Consider the following 22,242-nt stretch of genomic DNA (forward strand, 5'->3'; position numbering starts at 1 on the left):
GTGCCTTAATTTCTTTCTTTATTTATATATAATTTTTCTTACGACATGGTTGAAATAATCTTATTGTCATTATTCTATACATGCTATCTAAAATGTGTATTAATTATTCGGACAAACGATAACACAGGTTAGCTATATCTTGTTTGAAAATGGGGGAGGAGGTGTAGCAAAATTGAAAACTTACCTAAAAAATACTTGACAATTTACTCGTGAAGGCTTTGACAAAAAAATTGTAATTTTCAAAAAAAATCTTATTTTGTTTTGGGGTGGGGGATGGTATGTGCAAATTCTTTTACAACCCTATTTCATTCATATTTACATTATATAGCACATTACATGTATTTTGATTTTAAAACATTACCTTGTTTCGATTATACTGCAACCAAAAAAAAAAAAAAGAATGAAAGCTACACGGCATATGTCATAATTTTTGTTTGGTAAAATAATTAAATCCTCTAAAAATTCTGGATCCGTGCCTGAAAATGATTGATTTTCTTTTTTCACTCCATTTTAATAAAACAATAATGAAAATGTTTTCAGTTTTCTCAGTGCGGGAGAAATATTTAAGAAATTTGCTGCAGTAATAACGCTTTTAATAAGTTCAAATTTCTTTGTGTGCATGATGTAATATGATGTACGTATGAGAGAGGATGGCAGCCAAATGACACACATTAGCGGTTAGCAGCTGCCAAACATTAAAACAACTTTTAGGAATCGGGGAACATCCCAGAACATTAGAAGGTAATGGACACAAAATGACAAAGATAATAGAATGTATCTGGGAAATAATTTTATCGATCTTTTCATGCTCTTCCACTTTATAAGTTAAAACTATATTTACAAAAAAATCATTAAAAAAAATAAAACAAATTATCGGGTTTTAAAAAATTATTATGAATTTCATTTAATGCTAAAGAGTTGCACATAGATAGCATAACACTATAATCTCTTTTCCTTTTTTTTTTGTCTATGGAACTTTTTTTTCTCATGCCAAGCATACTTGATTTATTTAACCTGCTGGGAGGAAAATGCTGACTGTGTAGACATGCCTGCAGACACATTGGAAACTTGTGTTTCCTTAATTTCTACCTGAAACTTGTAAATATAGTTACCCAAAGGTAACATAGATCAGGTTGCCTTCTGATCTCTTAATTACGGGGGATTGGATGTTATACTCATTGTCTCCGGGGAGGTTCGCGCCATTGTATAACTAAAACATATTGTACATAACGACAGGCAGAATACCGTAAACAAACGTTCACCCCTTGATGACGATGGAGTGAGTACCATTATGCCAGTAGAACAACATCACAGATTAACTCTGTGTTTCCCCTTTTCTATAGCCTTCAGGTTAGGTCGGTTGGTAATTCTGACACATATATTATATTGGGGCCGGTCGGGTTCGTTAGCAATGAACCAATTCGATAAACGCTGATGGAATTTATTTGCATATATCGCGTAATGGACAGGTTTTATAGGATACAACGGAGATTCGATCAGATGGTGCGTTACGGTATTGTTTATGTTGTATTGATTCGTTTATCCTTGTCTGAACCCCCTTCAACAACATAATCGATGCGTGAAACTTACTAGTAAGAATATAAGTGCGCGAACATTATAAATATCGTGTAATAGGGAAAACAGTTTAGAGCATCAATCGAAGTTACGGCATGGAGTATGATGATTATGAGGATTTTGAGGTGAGTTTATTTTATTGCGCTTTTATGGATGGCAAAACATTTTATTAATGATTCTATTTCATTTTTAAGGTCTTCCGTTTCCAACGGAAGACCTTCTACTGATTCTGAAGATTAAGATTATTCTTATTATTCTTTTTTTTTTTCTTCCTAGACGCCACCTTTGAGGCCTCGTATCTCGCTCATTTTTTAATGGATTTTGTTCAAATTTTCAGACATTATAGACGGTAATAAACTCTATCAGAATGCTGTCAATAATTTCAAAAAGTCACTTCCGGTTTTGAGTTATTTCCCTTTAAACGAAAAATTATAGGCTTTCATTTCCAGACAAAGGCTCAGAAACCAATAGAGCTGGAGCAGAAATTTTACTGCTTTTAGATAACAGAAGGATTGAAGTTGTGCACATCGGTTTTTGTTTTTCGATTTCTCTATTCAAAATGGCGCAATACAGGGGTCAAAAAATAGAACGCCTAAAAGAGCGAAAATTTACACATGTTTTCCTTTTTATCTTGAAAACTAAAAATATTTTGTTAAGACATGTTGAACAAAAGTTGTGCATAATTGCAAGGGCTTTCATTTAATACTATAGAAAAGGGGCTGGCCCCTAAAATAAGGGATCTCTGGAGCTTGAAAGTTTTTGCTTTATAACTCAAAAACGGTAAATATTTCGATCTAGATATATCGAGCAAAATTGTTCTTTAACACCCTTTTGATCTGATAGGAATGTTTATTTGTTCGAATATACCGGGGTTATTGCATAATATGCAGTCAAAAGCAGGTCAGGTAAACATGTAGCGTTTTCATTCGGCAAGTAAATCTGACCTCATCATGTGTACAACTTGCAGTAAATAATATACCCTACGGTATTTTATGTTGATTTTCTTCAAAATAAGGTTTTAAACGTGTTTTATGATTAACTATTAAATCATGTATTACAACCACTTTTTCTATTTTTTTTTTATAAAATTTAATTAGTTTTATAGTGAACACGTCTTTAAAAGCGGAAGATATAAAATCTACCTTTCTACGTTTATCATTGTAACAAACTATATAATTAATCTTAAATTTTATACATTGAATAATTCACGATCATTAGTTGTATACATATTACAATCCCATTGTTCAGCGAGATGTTTTACAGTTATATAATCAAAGCCGCAAATCCCACGCTGTCGATGTAGGTCACGAGTGTACCAGGCACCTGTGGACATAAACAAAGCAAGTGTTTCTGATTGTATTAGACCATTGTGTAGAAAGACCTAAAAATTAATAGAAAACTGTGTTTTTAATTACATCGCGATTCAATAAGATTATTTTACCCATCTTTCATATTAAATCGTAATTCCAAACACTGGTGCATAAAATCATTTTGAACTGTGTTCGCTTTCTTTAGCCTGTTCTCGCAAAATAAACAAAGCAAGTGTTTGTGATTGTATTAGACCATTGTGTAGAAAGACTTAACAATTAATAGAAAACTGTGTTTTTAATTACAACGCGATTCAATAAGATTATTTTACCCATCTTTCATATTTAATCGTAATTCCAAACACTGGTGCATAAAATCATTTTGAACTGTGTTCGCTTTCTTTGGCCTGTTCTCGCAAAATAAAAAAAAAAAAACTCTATTCTGTGTTAATGTATTTTATTTCAATTGTAATTGAGAAGGGGCCTCGGAAAATAATTATAATTAGTGATGGATAGTGATAGGTAATATTGTATATGTACGTTTTATTTTCACCATGATCACTCTTTTGTTTCTCCATTTATCGGGGTATCATTTTTTTAAAGATTAAATAAACATTGAACATAAAAAGTAATTTATAATATACTATTGTTCACGTATTTGTAATACCGGTATAGCAAACAGGTTATATCCAACTTTGTCTCTAAAGTTGTGTTGCCCGGTCCTCGTTTACAAGCACGTGGTTGCAGAGAACAGTGGGCATATATGAAAATCCATTGTGTACTCCGATAGTTACAAATGGAAAATTGGGTTTAAAATATGTCGTTTCTTTCATATCATTTCATTTCACTCTATTTCAGCTTGTTTAAATCAATCGTAATCGCTTGTACATTTATTCATTGTAAGTTTTATGTATTTTGATAGCCGAATAAACACTAGCCCCCCCCCCCCCCCCCCCTGTTTTTATCGTTAAATTAAGCACTTTTGAGTATGCAGTTATTTGCTACTAAACTTTAAAATGTTATTGTACAAAAATAATATACTTTTTCGTTGAATAAACAGAATATCTCAACATTGCACGATTTGACATGCTTGTACATGTTCAGTCGATGTCAGTATAAATACACATGGATGCACTTTTGCCTAGAATAACAGCCAAAATATATACATCCAGAGTTTAAGAATACGATTTTTAAAAAAATTGAAAATTCGTTAATGCTATTTATCATTAACCAGTATCTCGACGATAAAACATCAATTTTAATTCTTTACCAAACGTCCTCCCGGTCAGTCATTGTTACTGTTGGTGACATGAAATGTAGATACTAGGGTCTCAGTAAATAATTTCACCTTAATTATCCTCATCGTCATTCGGTGTTTTCATCATTAGAAATAAATTGTTTGAGGACGTCTTTTTTTCTCTTCTCACATTGGTAACGCGTAGGAAAAAGTTTTTAAACAAAGCTAACGGCATTTTACAAAAAAAAGGAAAACGAGAAGAAAAAAACGTGTCTATTTAGATTAAAAACACAACGCATCAATTTGTATTTGATTAATCCACATACGTTTTTTTCCTTCTTCCATGCATTTCGACTATACGAAAAAAAAAAGGATCAGCAAATCCTTTGGTAATATTAAAAGAAAGGTGTTGTACCTTCAAAAGACACTATATCCTACAGGCCTTTAGATCGCTTAAAAAAAATTGTGTGTATTTTTTTTCAGACACCTCAATTTTTTTTCTAAGCGATCTAAAAGCCAGTGCTATATCCGAACAGTTATTACAGAGACTACCAAATATATCACAGCGTCCCTGAAAGAATTATTTTTAAATATTTCAATAAATTCTAATTTAGTTCAAAGAAAGCCACGCTGTTGTATACAAACATTCCAAAAATAATCTTTCATGTTTCATGGACCGACACGTGGTTAAATTACCTCTCATCACTATAAGTACCCCCCCCCCCCCCCCCTTTAACATGTTTAAAATGAATATACAATGTCTTCCTTCTGAGCCGAGAATGTTAGTTGGTTGATTTGTTTTTGTTCATGCGTATATACATGTAGATTAAGGCTGGTGTTGAATTCCGAAAGAAGGTCACAACCTATTTTTTTTTATGTAAACCAATAATCATTCTATGCCCCGCCATGAATATGGCTTGGGATATAATGTTTGTCATGTCGGACGTCTTCCATCCTGCCTTATCTCCTTCCGTCACACTTTGCCTTTAGCTAAGTTCAAAGCTCAGTTTCAAACAAACTAACCAAGATATTTTTAAAAATAATCAAACTTCATACACAGTATAGCTGCAGAAAAAAAAACAGACAGGAGAGTTGTACTGAGCCACCCACTGAAAAAACTGGTCCTACTAAGCAGAGTACGCTAGTACATAAGTACGATAGAAGACTTTAGAGTAAGCCAGCAAAATTTTGTGCATGCTGATTATCATCGGATTTGTTACATGCATTTCAGCAACAACAGTTATCTATTCTGTTAGCAGAAAAATAAACTTATTGCTAATACAATACATTGAAGTATTTATTTTCTCTAGCCTTTTGCTAGCATTTATTAATTTCATGCGAGTTCTTATACGGATATATGTCCGTTTGACCTTTTTTTCTGCGTTTCTATACTACTGGATTAGTCCATTTGTCTTCTAGGTAAGGGGTGACGCTATTATTTCGCGCCAAAATGTCACGTGTAGGTTTTTGCACCCTTTTTCTTGACTATTCTATTGAATGAAAATGAAAACTGCATGAATTATGTAAAGTCTGTTCTTTTTTGTCAGAATCCTGGTCGAGCTTTGGGAAAAAAAAAAACAAACAAACAATTCGGTGACATTGTGAAGTGAGTTAGAAGTTACATCATTTAAAGTAATAAAACATTTGATGTTGACCCCTCATCTCTGGGAAAAACTTCCTGAATCCGCACCATGGCATTCATATATCGCCGTCAAGTTTGTTGGGTCATTTAAAGCTTTAATTATTTTTCCCACGTTTCCAACAATCTTTGATACTTTGGCATACCCAAGAAACTATCAATCATATTCTACTCGTCAGTCATAATTGTTAGATCCCCAATTTCTTGTAGTTATCATATTTTCAGCTGCCACCTTTATATGTAGCCATGCTTTCAAGCATTAATCAAATGTTTTTCCTTATTTACGTTATCCTCTAAAACCATTTTAGACTTGCGGACAGAGGTATTCATCTTTTCCTCTTCCCCCCCCCCCCCAAATGTAAACGTTTATAGTTTATCATGCTCATAGATTCTATAGATATTGATGACATAGTCAGCCAAGCTTTTTAAAAAGCTGTTACGTGTTTTATTATTTGTTTATTTATTCGCGCAAAGGACATTGGGTAGTAAAGGAGCTCTGGGAATGTTGCACAACAAAATTTGCTTGACGTGTGTACAATTCCGAACTTCTTTTCTTACACGTTATTCTATTGAGCTCGCTGCACTCGCTATTATACGGTTCTTGAAAATGAAAGAAACGTCGTAGTCTTTATGAAAAGTAACCGATTTTCTTGATTGTACAAACATTTTTAAAGAAATTACGGGGGGGGGGGGGGTTAAGTTATACAAAGAAAAAAATAATATGTGTCATTTTAGATTACCGACGTGCAGTGATCTGATACATGTGTACCGTATTTATGAGAGCTTCATATCTCTTCCCTTGTCTGAAAAGTGTCGCATCCATTGATATTTTCTTTTTTGTTACGATTTAATGCTTTAAAAATGATGTCTTTATTTAATTTGGTTATTTTCGATATATAAATATCTGTCCCACCTGTCTTAGGAATGCGATAGTAAAGTGTCTGCCGTCCGTTCGTCTGTTCGTCTGTCTAGCTGTCTGTCTGTCTATTTTTCAAAATACTACTCTTCATACCGTTTTGGTCTGATTTCAATATAACTTGGCACACAAGTACACATCTCTAAGATACATAGTATAGTGCATCGGTTTTTGAATGCTTTAAAATGCGACGTCTTCAACAGTTTTTGTCTGAATTCAATATTGCTTGGCACATAAGTAGCCTTCACTAAGATACAATACAGTGGACCTTCAGATATCCGGACGCCAGATATCCGGATGCTTCAGTATCTGGACGCTTTTTCATCGGAACAGAATTTTAAAATGCTATTATGTCTTTTTTAACTGGTGATTCAGGTATCCGGACGCTTCACATATCCGGACAAATTGACTGGGAACCAAAGCGTCCGGATAAATGAGGCTCCACTGTATATCGTGCATTCGTTTTTGATTTCGATGAACGGTGTTGCCATGGTTACTAAAAATAGAAATTTCTGTATATAATTCCTTAAAAATGCTACTCCTCCTACAGTTTTAGTTTGATTTCAATATAACTGGACACACAAGTAGACTTCAATGTGATACATAATTAAGTGCATCGTTTTTGATTTCGATGAACGGTGTTGCCATGATTACAAAAAATAGAAATTTATGTGAAATTCCTTTAAAACGCTACTCCTTCTACAGTTTTGGTCTGATGGCAATGGCTAGTTTTCTCTTCCTTTGTTATAAGTACAAACAAATAGAGCTATAGTCTCGACATTGTGTTGAACCCAATGAATCATTTTGCCTCGATTATAGTCAGAAAAAAACTCATGGCTGAACATATCCAGTCATTTGGACGAGTCAAGATTAGTGACAGTGAAACTGTTAATTCGCTACCATTTTTCTATTAGTGAAACATTGCTGATATAATGCAGGGTGGGACGTGACCTTGACTCGAGTTCAAAGTCCCCAAGAATAAGATGTTTATGGTTGGATACATGGACAGAAAGAATATCTAAATAAAATGTTTGAAATTTTCCAGACGGTAACACATGGATAATATTTTTATAAAGAGAGCTAGTCATTGCTTAGATCAAGGTCATTTGGAGAGTTCAAGGTCACTTGGAAAGTTCAAGGTCACATATATTCCTTTACAGTCTTTTTCCTAGCTAAACATTGCAAGTTGCTTCTCTTAAAAGGTTTAAATTTTCACTTGTAGAACTTTAGAATGTGGCTTGACCTAGACTCAAGGTTACGTCTTCTTATCCGTAGCTCCAACGGAAGACCTATTCGTTGCTTTGCAACGAGCTCGGCTCTAGTTATAATTATCTTTTACTTAAAATATTTTAAAACAACAAATTATCTTTAACTTAAAATATTTTAAAGCAATTACCAATGTTAAGCAATAGTCACACTCAAACGAGAATATTGCATATCATGGAAATGCTTATATAAATTATATTTTAAAGAGTATATTGAAAGTTTTGTTCGATTAAATAAAAATAGGTTAAATTTAACTCATGTTGATAATGTTACACATGTATATTCGCATTAAGTCTTTTATATATCTTAAATCTGAATATATGCAATTGCAAAGGATTTATAACTCAAATTATTAACAATGATAACTAATATCAAAAGGGAATAATTCATCTTCTTTTCTTGCAAACTTTTGAAAAAAAGGTTCTTAAAATAATATAAACATCTAATTATCACATATATTTCAAGAATTAAAATATATTTTTTGATTATAATCAACAGAGCTGCATGACATACGATGGCCCAAAACCTATCGTCAGGAGAAGAGTGGAATGGACACCAGAAGCTTTGTTGCGGCTACTTGCTGATGCCATTACATACAAATCTCCAATCGAAGACATAACATTGATCATCCGATGCGGGGCTGATGTCAACGGACGTGTGAAGAAGGGATTACGACCTCTACATTACGCTTCATTTGTAAACTATATAGAATGTGTCCACGTCTTGTTGGAAAATGGCGCCGATGTAAATCTGACCGACGATATAGGCTACACCCCTATGCATATTTGTGCAAGAAGGGGTTTTCACAATATTTTGAACGTCTTAATCAAACACGGTGCACATTTGAATTTCTGCAAAGAGAAGGAGATAGAAAAGGATAATTTAAATGAGAAAGACGAATCAGTGGCCATGTCTCCGCTAAGTATGGCGATCGAAAACAATTACATCGAATGTACAAGGATTTTGCTAGAAAACGGGGCTAGTCCTACTCATAAATATTTCATGGGATATGAAATAAGTATAGTGCCACTGGATAATTTAGAATGTATGGAACTTTTGCTAAGCCATGGTGCGGACCCAAACGTTTATAACAGATGTGGCGTAACTCCTTTGATGAGGGCCTGCAAGGAGCAAAAGCTATCAACTGTTAAACTTTTGTTGAAGTATAATGCCGATGTAAATGCCACATGTCCTGCTAGATTTGAACAACGGAGCCCACTTCAATGTGCTATACAATCAGGAAATACTGAAATCACTGAATGTTTGCTGAAACATGGTGCCTTTTTGAACCGTCCTGACACCCATAAAAACAGTCCACTTCATGAAGCAATTGTTAGAGACAACATCGCTATATGTGAGCTTTTACTCAAATATCATGCTAATGTCGAGGAAAGGACCGAAAGTGGTGCCACACCATTAATGCTGGCTTGTGCTACAGTCGGCCTGAAAAAACGGCGACAGATCGTTGAGTTACTGCTTAATAATAACGCCAACGTCAATGCTTTCTCAGAAAACTCAAGTTACAGAGACCCATATCTTCCTCCTCTGATAGAGTACTTGAAAAATAATGGATGTGATATTCATTTTGACGTCATTTCTTTGCTCATAAAATTTGGCGCCAAAGTAAGTTTTCGTGGATATCTTGGAGTCGTTCGAGCAAAGGACCATTTCGGAATCCTCCATTACATGCACAATGTATTTGGAAAGAAGGAAATTTGTCATTTACTTTTTGTGGCTGCTTGTCTTTATGATAATGATAGCATTAAGCATGTTAACACAGTTAATGTAGAAGCCAAAAAATGCCTGATGTCCTACGGGTGTCAGCCAAGAGAACTAAAACACCTTTGTAGGTTGTATATCCGGGATCGAATTTGTACCGGACTGCCCGAGAAAGTCAAATCCCTCCCTCTTCCAAGTCTTCTCAAGTCCTACCTCCTCTTTGATCTATGATAAAGAACTATTTTTATTAGTATATAGAATTGTTGCAACTGTTTAAGAGTTTATTTGTTATAGTGCAGAATCTCAACATTAAAATGTGAAAAACAAATGTTTCTTCTGTAGGTGTGATAAAATGAAACTAAAGCTGTCTGTGGGTAAAAATGGTTTATTGTCTGAGAAATCATTTATTTACCTAAGTCCTTCAATTGTAAGACACATAAAACGACGACTAAATGTGAAGCTTTTCTGTCGTGCACCGGTGTCTTAAGCAGTAAGTGCAATTCTGTTGCATTCCTCCCGATTTTCTGCCTGCTTTTGTGTCTGTGTTCCCAGGAACTCTTCCATGTTTTGTTTAAAATATATCGCCTACCTGCTAAGAACAATATCCATAACTTTTTAAAAGGGGATTAGCTTATTAGAAAGCAATAATCTAATACTGTATTTTTCTTTCTGGCTTAATGCTTTTAATAGGTAAAGTGTACTTAATATGCACATTCTTACAATGCTTCAAAGATTTATCAAGGTTTTCAAAATTAACAAGATTCAGTAGTTTTCACAAGAGAATTTTTTGTCTGAAGTCAATAAAATATAACATAGGTCTTATTAAATAAAAATTTATTGAAATATTCCGAATATATATTAAGCGTCTTTGATAATTATTAGTAATTCTGACCCTCTTCTTAAAAAATTAAAACGATTATAAATTGAATTAAAAATAGAAACGTTTTAAATTATACGCTTATTCTAAAGGGCTTTACCTTATACAATATAAGAAATAGAAATGTTAAATTTAAAAAAAAAAAATCTCCCTATATACACCGGTATCCTCCATGAGTAAATGTTGCATAATATGTGACCAACCGATATGGGACAATTACTCCTTCTTGGCACCTGCTCTCACTTATGATATGTTTAGAGGTCAGCGTTTGCTCTGCTCTCAATTTGTGTAATTTTAATTGATTTCTGATCTTGATAACTGTTCTTTATATCCATGCTTTATTTACAAATATCCATGTTTTATATACAAAACCTCCATCAGTACTGGTTGCAGATAATTTTTACCATAGCCTTTCTGTTCTAAATAGATCTGTGAATAGCATCTCGAGAATTCAGATTGTATAAACTGTGTCATGGTGTGAGGTAGAGGGTATCCCACTGCTCCAGATCAAAGAATTAATACCTGGCGAGGAGCTCCAATCGAGGGTTACAAATATATACCTAGCATGCTTCACACTACTGCACTGCTGCCGACGGTCATTTGTTCTTCATATTACATTCCAAGAATATCTCTCTCACCGATCTAATTGTCTGTGTAAATATCATATCAGACGAGGCTATTGCAGATGTCCAATATCATTTCATCTGCTGAGTAATATAATGGTGGCGTGTTAAAAATGGATATCAAATTTTGTCTTTAAAAAACTTTCATTTTAAAATGGAATATTTTGGTTATGTTAAAATAACAATACACGAAACAAAAAAGCCGTCGTCAACTGCATGGCATAAAAGGAAACTATTACAATAAATAAATGGTGTATATCGTTTTTCTTTTTAAGAGGCATTAATCTAGATGCAATTGCCAAAGTTATAGTTTTTCCCTCACATTTCAATAGATTAATTAATAAGAGATGTGCATGTTGTAAAATTAAAAATACTTAATAAATGTTAAACTAATACATATATCATTTAGATGTCAAAAGACAAAAAGTTCTTTAAAATTACTTTGAAAAGGTTAACATAAAAAAAACCCTGAATTTATTATGTGATATTTGTTTTAATAACAGGTTGACTTCTTTATACAATTTAGATCATATGATTTACATCTAAAACAGTCTAAAGCATGAAAAAGTAATGTGTACAACATGTAATAAAAAATAATTTTCTACGGTTTATGGTTGTACATTGTATATAATTTTTAATTCAAATTCTGTACCTCATCAAGCTTCGGGGATAAAACACAAAGAGTTTGGATAAAAACAGCATTTCCAAAAAGCATGTGATATTTTACAGATTCTTATATATTTCTTTTAAATCTTCTTAAACTGTACATTATATTTAATAACTTTACTAAATCTATGTAAAAGAGACAAGAATTATTTAAAACAAAGGAAAGAGAACAAAGAACTTGTAAAAAAAAAACCTTCCAATTAGAAAATTTTAAAAATAGTTAAGCAATTAAAATCATATGCTAAGAAACGGAACAATCCCCAGAAATGTTGACGTGTGAAGTATTACATACAGGGGGAAGAACCTGACATTTATTTCATATCAATAGATACACATTGCTCTTAGCACAAATGATTATTTTGCCCTAGTTACACAAGGAGACTTTGCCAGGTATGCTGTTTCAAGTACCTTAAAGAATGCAAATATCACAAGCAGACAGTGGGTAATTGGTGTTAGTTGCTTCTATACAACATGTTTGAAATCCTATCCTACAAAACTAAACATTTTACAAAGTTGTTTTTGTTATTTGTGCTTAACATGCTTATTTTAAATTCAAGATTAAGTAAGAATGAACAAAAAACTAATTTAACGTTTGGAGGCCTGTGCAATAATTGCTTAAAGCCTTAAATTAATAGTGCAAAATTACACGATAATGGAAAATTATTCTTGTAATATTTTTGGATGCATTATACTTAAGCATCTTATTATGACTCACTACAAAAACGAGATATGGGAAGCTAAATCTTTGTTTCTCACACCTAGAAAGCATCCCTAAACTTTCTCTTGTTTTCTTGCATATTTTGTTAACAAAAGGAATGAGTGTTTAGCGAGACCTTTCATTAAACACAATCTGTCGAAATACGCCTGAAATATTGCATAGTCGGCGCTAAACACTACTTAATCAATAAATTTAATTAAAAACGAATAAATTGACGACCTTTCAATATTTTTAAATTGTTATAACGACTTTTTTCTGCTATAACAAGCTGTCTAAATTCGAATGTAACGAATTCTAAAATTTGTTTCTTTATAAAAGAAATTGATTTAATTTAATTTAAAACGAAGCCGAGAATTTGTTTTATCAAACTGAATAATATTTTTATAGGTCTCAAACGTCTAAATCGATTAAACGAATTTAATTCGTTAATACAAAATTTAGTATTCATTGAATGAAAATAGTTTGGTATTACAATTTTTAAAATCGTTGAAACGAATTCATAAAATAAATTATGAAATAAAGGGAACAGTGATCAATATCCAAAGTCCATTCAAATGATTCAAACAAGGATGCGAAGGGACAGAGCAAATAATGTGAAATCACAAATTTTCGTGGGGGTTTAATTTTCGATGTTTTCGAGGTCTGAAGAGACCCTACGAATTCATGTCCACCACGACGTGTAAAATGTTACATACATTACTACTCAACAATAATACTTCATCCACGAATTCCAATCCCCACGAACCAATACTTTTTACTCAAACCACAAATATTTGACCCAACGAAAATATGTGATTTTACAGTACCTCTAAAACATAAAAGTAGGATAAAGAGCTATGGAAGAGTAGGTATCTCTCTATCAAACGGTCTAACGCATAACCGGGCACACGAAAAAATCCGTAGGGAAGTAATGACTTTACAATTTGTTTAAGAAAATCCAGTTAGAATTAGACTTTTAGATAGATTGTATTTGAAGACAAGATTTGGTATACCAGACCTAGTCAAATCACAAAGCTGTATCGTTATCTGCTGCTCCGTGACTTTCTACAACGTCATCGTTTTCGCCGTTTTTATTGAGGACTTCCTATCTTCTGAAGTTGATTTCTTTTCAACGAAGCAGAATATTAAGCTATAATTTAAAATCTAAATCGATGTAACAATTCTTAATTTGAACGTCTAGGGTTTCTTTTCGTTTTTGCTCCATTTTACAGAAAATATGACTGCAGACATTATTTAGTGTATCGTTTGTAAATTACTAAATTTTGACCTGATCCTCGATCCGATTTTTGCATTTTTGAAATCTGGATAAAGTTTTTAATAAGTCTTGATATTTTAAAATGAAATATATCAAGTATTCAATCTCCAAAGTCCATAAAACAATACAAATATAGGAGCAGAGTAAATACGGACTTCCGAATCATCAGAGGTGGGATCAGATGCCATGGAGGAGTGAGCATTCCCCTGCCGACCGGGCACACCCGCCGTGTGCTCCTTGTCATAATTGGGGAATAACAGAAAAATCCGTCGTCAATTCAGCATGTCAATAATGGACTAACAATTAGTATGAAAACATCAGTCAGCATTTGACTAAATGATAGATTGTATTTGCTGACAAGGTCATTGTATCAACCACAGAACTTACGAAATGATGAATTAAAACAAGACTACTGATATTCTTGTTTCATCAACTTGTTTGTCAATAATTTACTTCGTTTTAGAAATTGTACACACGAAGAGCATGCTCTTCCGTATCAAATTAATTGAGAGATATAAACTCCGTATGCAGGTGATGAAGGTATAAAAAGTAATACAAATCATTTGATTTTATTGTTAAAATATTTTTACCAGATGTGGATAACATATGACGTCAAATAAAAAAAGACACGACAGAAGTCAACAAACATTCTGAACAACCCTCGTAGTTTGAATTAGAGCTGGCTAGATAGACTGTTCGCTAAAATGCAGGTATTCAAAAGTAAATGCCTTATCACTACGTATAGAGAATCCTATTTAAAAGAAAAGTTTGATATTGTTAAATTAATTTCATTGATATGCATAATTACAATCAGATATTGAGGTAAATGCCCTAAACCTTTAAGAAATAAATTCAATTTCTGAAGATTCATGAGGAAATGCATATGAACTGAGAAGCTTAGTGTAGCCATATTTCATGAAGAGCGACAATTCGTCTCACAGAAATGAAATTGATAGTATCTTGTTGCACACTTACAGAACACCTGCTATCGTATTTCAAAAGATGAATTGGCAACAACCTAAAAAGGAGATTTAGGAATGAATATTTAGAGAAAGACATACCTAGATAAAAGAAAAAGAAAGAATTTTTTTGAATGACCGAGAATTAAGATAATATGCTATTCTATATAAATGGGACATAAAAAACTTCATGCTAATACAAGAAAAAGAAATAAAACGTGTGAAGAAGACCTACATTTTAAAGTATGCGTATTGATTTGTCTCCTTAAATATTCTCTCACAGGATAAGAAAGATAATTCATCAAACACAAGTTCTGTTACATTTTCGGTCATAATTATTTTTCTTTGTAAACAAGACCACAGTATATCGTTAGGCGATGAGTTAGATAATTAACAATTATGAATCCCTCCTTTTTTGTAAATTAAATACGTAAATAATTTTTTTTTCACTTACAATTATTTCTAAATGCATAAATGTGGACAAAAATTATATCATTTTATTTATATATTATCAATTTCGACTTTAAGATTGATTGTATTTGCTGACAGGATGATTGTACCGACCTTTAGGTTGAAATTATGAAATAAATCGAGACTGAAAAAATATCAACTATAAACTATAAATTAGTATTTTTGTCAATAGCTAGCTTTCTTCTTTAAAGAAATTGTTGGTACCTGAGGAATGCTTTTTCGTATTGAATCACCTGGGGGACACTAACTTAATATGCAGGTGATGAGAGTATATTGCTACCTAAATATGGGTGCATGACAGTCGAAAATTGAAGTCATCACGTTTATCGTTTAAGTTACCGTTAAAGTCTATTTCTGGTAAAATATCTAAATATGACATAGATGTGCGACATGTACCAGAGTCTGTGGTATCTTATATTTTTTCACAATCTATAATTGCTATTTGATAATGCGTCGGTAATGCCTCTAAATATTGAGTTGAAGACGACAAGTGTTTTGTTCTTATGCAGAAGTTTTTTTTTAACTTGACGTTTTGTCAATTAAGATTGGTTATTTCCAGTCTTATTCGATACGATATATCTCGGTGAGCTTGAGATAAAAGATACTACACAGTGTGACACATATTTGTATTCATATTTGGATATTTTACTTGAAAAAAAAAATGTTAATGGGAATCTAACAACAAAGCTATATAATAAACGTGATGACTTTATAACTTTTCAATCGTCAACTTCCCTTACTTCTGCAGCAATATACATGTACCTTCATCACCTGCATATGGAATTTACATGTATATCTCTCAGTTGATTCAATTGATTCAATACGCAAAAGCATGCTCTACGTATGTACAATTTCTAAAACGAGATTTAATTTTTTACAAACAAGCTGATGAAACAAGTATATCAGCAGTCTCGTTTAAAGTCATCATTCCTGTTCTTTGCTCGATACAAAGACCTTGTCAGAAAATACAATTCATCATTGAGTCAAATGCTGACTGTCGTTTTTCCTACTTATTGTTAGGTCATAATTCACACATTGAATTGACGACGGATTTTTCTGTTATATCCCGATCATGAAAAGGAGCACACTTCGGGTGTGACCGGTCGGTAGGGGATGCTCACTCCTCCATGGCACCTGATCCTACCTCTGATGTTTTTGAGGTGCGCGTTTGCTATGCTCCTATTTTGTATTGTTTTATGGACTTTTGATCTTGAATACTGTTCGTTATCTCCATATGTTTCATGCAGTAGCCACATTACCTTTTGATTTAAAATTGTATCCAAAAGTGTGTTTACAAAAAAAATGCACAACTTAAGAAATGAAATTAACACTTATCTCTTTATTTGCAAAGCGATACGATTCACATTACTTTTTTGCTAGATAATTTTGCAATAAAATCTTTGTAAGATTTTTAAATTACACTCTAAAATTATTCATTACTTTAAAGGACATGTAGGAATCTACTTGTATATCAAGCCTTTCGAGCACACAAATAGTACAAAGATTTAAAAAAGAAAAGAAAAGAAAAGAAAAGTTGTTGTGTTGGATTTATTATGCCAAATAGTGAATAAAATCCTTCATAGTGAGTTCAACAAAGAATGCACGCAATGGCATCGACAGTTTTATAAGGTACAGCGCTTGCTGAAATGTTTTAGTAGGTTCAACAAAGAATACACGGAATGCCATCTATAGTATTATTATTTGTAGTGTCTGGAATCCTTTTATAATAATTTAATCTAGGATTTTCTTCACTGTTAAACCAATCTTTTTGCATCTATTTCATGATGTTATCAGGTTTACTGAATTCATGAATAGGATGGCATTGTTTCTGAAAGGACGATTTTTTCGATTTCGTTTCCATTTTTTGCCTCGGTTTGATTAAATGGCTTAGTTCAATTTACTTGAGCGTTAATGAATTGACTGGAATAAAGATACAAGCGTAACGGCAACGGCCGAATGTTCCCCATAAAAGATTACCAATGAAGCGTCTTTCCTGAAAAGTTGACAGGAGTAAAATTCTCTTTCAGGAATCCTTTTGGTAAAAGCACCATCCCTATTTAGACAATGAGACCCATTCAACAACACTTCAAAACAAATTCGAAAACAGATTTTATAAAATTAACTTTTATATAGTATATGATGCAGTAAATCATTTCCACAAAAATATTTCTATTTGAAGTCTGAAGTTGTTTTTTATATCTATTTTTACCCATTGAGCTTCATTGTGGTACAATTGTTTTTACAGGCGAAGTGTTAAGTCCAAGCTTTGTTTTCTGCATTTCATATTTGTCGATTTGTGGACTCTTTCCTGTATTTGGAACTTCGTGCCCTATGTCAATGTATATAGTAAAAGACTATGGTCAATCCATTAAATCCAATGCACAATACATGTATGTAAATGAACATAGCAGAAAACATGGACCTTTAAAACCACCAGAAGTGGGATCAAGTAACAAAATGGAGTCAGTGCCCCAACCGACCGTCACACAAATCACGAATACTCAGTATTGATAAGGAGAACGATTTACATGTACCCCTTGTCAAACATAGAAGACAATGATTTACCATTTGGAATAAATCATGTCAGTTATCTCTATCTAATGTTTATTTATACATGTATTTTCAAACTATGTCATTATTACAATCATTAATGTTGCAAAACACTGCCATAAAGGGCACTTAACATCCTTATCAACTTGTGCAGTAGCTAAGACAATGCATTAGTCATATAGATTTATTGTTATGTCTATAGTCTCGAACATATCTAAATATGGAGAAAAAGGTGGCAGAATCTGTGGTGTAATATATTTCGAGTGAACTAGAATGTATCGATGTGTCATTTTAATCATATTAATGATAAGTTGTTAATTGATGAAACGCCTTTTTTAAATGTCAATATTTTTTGTTTGTACAGTATTATAAAAATTTTCGGTTCCTTTGTTTCGAGTTAAGTTGGAATATAAGGAATCTACATTTCAATGAATTCAGTAAATTTATGAAACAGCGATATTTTTCAATAATACGCATTTATTTTATTGAGATTTAAAAATTTTTTTTTTTATCTATTTCTTACTTAAGATCTAGTAAATGAAAGGTGTCTACAGATTTATCAAATTTCAGTCCTTAAATGTTGCTTTGTCACTTTAGCTTGTCAAATAAGGTGTTTCGGGGCCTTATTTGTGGGTAAACAAGATGAAACATCTTATTTTAAACTATCATTTCCGATAAAAAAATTAAGAAAATCTGTCATGAATTGGGAGTTTTTTTCCTTATCATACAAGGAACATGTATCCAGATTGCCTGCAGTCTTTTAGAAAACAGTAATTTGTATATTCCTTGCCTCTTCTTTAAAATAATGTCAAATTTAATACAGTATTTGGGCTACTTTTCGTGTGATTTCAAATTGAATTCCATGAAAATATTTCATTTTCTCCATAACTCTATGAGAGCCGCGTAAAGTACGGGAAAAAGGAAGTTGAAAGTGATTATGACTGCATAATAGATCTAGCATCAAAAACTAAGTCTAACACTTATGACATTTAATAGATCTTGACCTTAAATAAAAACATACAATTTGATATCATTGTTGGATGGGTTTGCCACAAAGCTCAGTATAGAGAGCTACATTGGCTTATGTCATAACAGTATTTCGTTTGAAGTTTCAGTCAAAACATGCCCGAAAAAAAAACAAAACAAAGACAATTCCTAAATTTTTTTTCTGCACTAATTCTTGGACTTATTTATTTTTCATGATATGAAAATTATTTTGCTTTCCGATTTAATCACCTTCAATAAAATTCTGGGTGTGTTGAGTTTCGTGTGTGCTGTGTTTGAGGGAAGGGGTGGTAGTGGTTTAGATCCTTCATTTGATTTTCGAGCACTTGCTCAATATGAACTTTAAAAAAAACATAGCCTAGCTATGTGTTTTAGTTTTAAAACAATTTATTGAGAGAGAATTGATTAAATAAGGAAACTGTTGTTTGGAATTTAAGCATGTTCAGAATTAAAATGTGTCTTACTACAAGTCACCGGTGCGGTGATTAAACGATTTCTAGAAGTTTAATTAAATCACAAACAATTACGATTTAATGTGTCAAAACAGTGTCGGAACAGTAAAAGTTTAATACGATGTTAATTGTATTATTTATTCTTCTTACTAAAAAAGAAAACACACTTCTGTGTGTTAGTTTAACGTCCTTCATTTTCACATATATTGAGACCTCACCACTTACAGGTACTTGTCGGGAAATTTTAGACCTGCACTTGGGACGAACAGCCTTGATGCGTTTTATTTTACCTAAATGAAATATGGAGATAATGAACAATAATCAAGCTCAAAGTCCAATTAAACAATATAAAATTGCAAAAGAGCAAAAACAATACAAATCAAGAGCAGAATAGAGGTTCAAACTTTTATACAGAAGTATAAAAGATATATCTTCAAAAATATTTAACAGAACAACAAAACAATGATAAGTCATAATTATACGGAAGCGTTCCTAAGTAGTTTGTCCCGCTGAAGACGGAAGACTTTTAATATATTTTTTTAATGTTCTCTTTAGAAATTGTAATAAAAACTCAATTTTTGATGTTCTATAAAAGTTAAGTTATTTCGTTTCTGAAATTTCATAATACATGTAATGATTTATCATAATATATACGGGGAATCTATTTTACTTTTAATAAAGCAGATGGTTTTCTATATGTAAAACAACTGCTATTGCTTTAGATGCTTTTTTATTTTTTTAGCGTGATTTATAGTAAAATTTGGACCTTACTAGCATTTATTGGTCTTGTAATGAAAAAAATTGCGTGATTTATACAGCAAATCTGCGAGAAAAGATTTTTTATGCTTCGAGTCTCAAATCGTAAATCTTGATTGCAAGAGGAAGCAACGCTGATCTGAGATGTGTTTTGGTTCAGCTTAATCAATTTAATTCTAAGCTTATACTTTTCATAGTAAAAAGGGCAAATGAAAAGTGTCAACTCTTTGAAATAAAATTTTCGGACAACAAAGTGTTGTGAATTTCACTGTATGGCTGATAAAAAGTTCAATTTTAAGAGAAAATAAACCAGCTTCGAATTTTAATTTAAATAGCAAAAGATGTTAATGGTTACTTGAAAACAAAACTTTATGCTTAATGTGATGATTTTCATTTATCTATCGTCATCTTCCCTTATTCATTAAGTGGTATACCAATATTGCAGGTGCATACAAAAGTTGCGCCTGCCAGATGAATCTCTGCGCAAAAGCAGGCTTTTTGTATAAACAATTTCTTATATACGAGGCAAGTTCTTGATAAATAAGTTCACGAAACAAATACTTCAACATTTCGATAAAATTTAGCATTTCGTAAATTCTTTTCTTTTTTACTCAAACACATTGCTAGAGTCGCGAAGTAAGGAGTTGTTCCTTACGTCGCAGGTTCGAACCCACTGTGCATGGGATGTGGAGACCGGTCCTTCGGATGAGACGTATAAACCGAGGTCCAGTGTAGCAGTAGGCGCTGGTACGAAAAAGATCCCTCCCTGCTCAATGGCCTTGAGTGCAGAGTATAGGACAAAATTTGCAGCTCTCCACAGGCAAGTAGTGACGTCTACGTATGAGTGAAAAAATCTCGAGAGGGACATTAAACAATATACAATCAATCAAATACATTGTTTAACTAGTATTTTCACAATGAATTGTCTTTACCCAATATTTCTTAGAGTGCAAATAAAAATTAAACATGCTGTGATAAATAGCATAATATCAAAATTATATATAAACTTGTCATGGGTCTTTTTAATTCATATCATTTTACTAACAATAGTCTTTGTATTGTTTTTATCCATCTGCGGGAAAAATAAAATTTTACAATATTTTTTTTTCATCCTGAGTCACTGTAATTAATTACGAAGACCTAAGAAGTGAAATTTTTTATGACATCTTGTCGCACACCATTTATGTTATTCCTATGGGATCTTTAAAAATACTTTACGGCTTGTTCAAGTTGTCAGAGATTTAATAATTATTAATCTTGAATATAATATACTCTGGGGATCCACGATATTTGACGCGAATAGTATCATTGTTACACTTGTAGTAGTACATTTATAAATGAATAGTGTGTGGGGTAAAACATTCCCCGGTTGTATTGACGTGATGTTTTTTCAATTAATATAAAATAAAATTGTCTGAAATAGCCTTAAAGAAATTCGATCCAGTCCGTATTTATGTAATCCTTTCTTTTTGGGTACTTTTATAACATTGCTTCTGTGTAAATATAAAAGCAATCAAATATGGTACATGTATGTCTATGAACCTAATAATTCAGAAAATATGTCCGAATATTAACTTTATTGAACATTTATTTACAATAAATGGGTAAAATCAAGTGAACCGCAAACAAGGTATAATGAGATATATGTCTTTGAGCATTTGAGCACTTTTTATAACTCCTTATATATATGTATGTTAAATTCCCCTTTACATAAAATTTAAAGAATATTCTTGTTGATGAATTTTGCTGTTGCTGATTGCAGACGACTTTCATAGGCATATAAATTTAACTTCAATAGAAAAAAGAGAAAAATGCCAAATACCGATCAGGATTTATTTTAAGATACTCTGTATCTCATTTTGTAAAATCAGCTAGATCTTTTATTTTAAAAATTTTGGAAAAATTCCCTCTGATTTTTCTACAATTTGGCAGAGTTTAAGTATTTTCTCGTCAGAAATATCCGAAAAGACAACAATTTTAGACTAAATTTTGGCTTTATACCATTCTTGCAGTACATATCTAGAAACTCAATATTTTAAATTTGAACCTAGTAAAACCATGATTTCTGATCATCAGAAGAATACATATCTATATGGCATCAAAGTAAAAATCACTGGGTAAGAATTTACGAGCCTTTAGAAATTGCATCAAATTCTTCAAGAAAATGAATAAAACAAACCAAACAAAGAGATCGGTCCTTCCTTTCACAAAATGTATAACTTTTGTTACGTGTATATCCTTTGATTAATCA

The 22,242-nt window shown here is 32.4% G+C and overlaps 1 protein-coding gene across 1 annotated transcript; it reads left to right on the forward strand.

Moving 5' to 3' along the window:
• Positions 1–1,088: 1,088 nt before the first annotated feature.
• On the forward strand, positions 1,089–9,987 carry LOC134246530 (ankyrin repeat and SOCS box protein 8-like). Its single transcript, XM_062728914.1, has 2 exons — positions 1,089–1,700; positions 8,439–9,987. Exons 1-2 carry the CDS (start codon positions 1,671–1,673, stop codon positions 9,888–9,890), a joined length of 1,482 nt encoding a protein of 493 aa, XP_062584898.1. The 5' UTR covers positions 1,089–1,670; the 3' UTR covers positions 9,891–9,987.
• Positions 9,988–22,242: the final 12,255 nt, after the last annotated feature.

This window comes from Saccostrea cucullata, unplaced genomic scaffold (assembly GCF_032062105.1).
Source record: "Saccostrea cucullata isolate Sc308-1 unplaced genomic scaffold, CSIRO_AGI_Scuc_v1 ctg29, whole genome shotgun sequence".
NCBI lineage: Eukaryota > Metazoa > Mollusca > Bivalvia > Ostreida > Ostreidae > Saccostrea > Saccostrea cuccullata.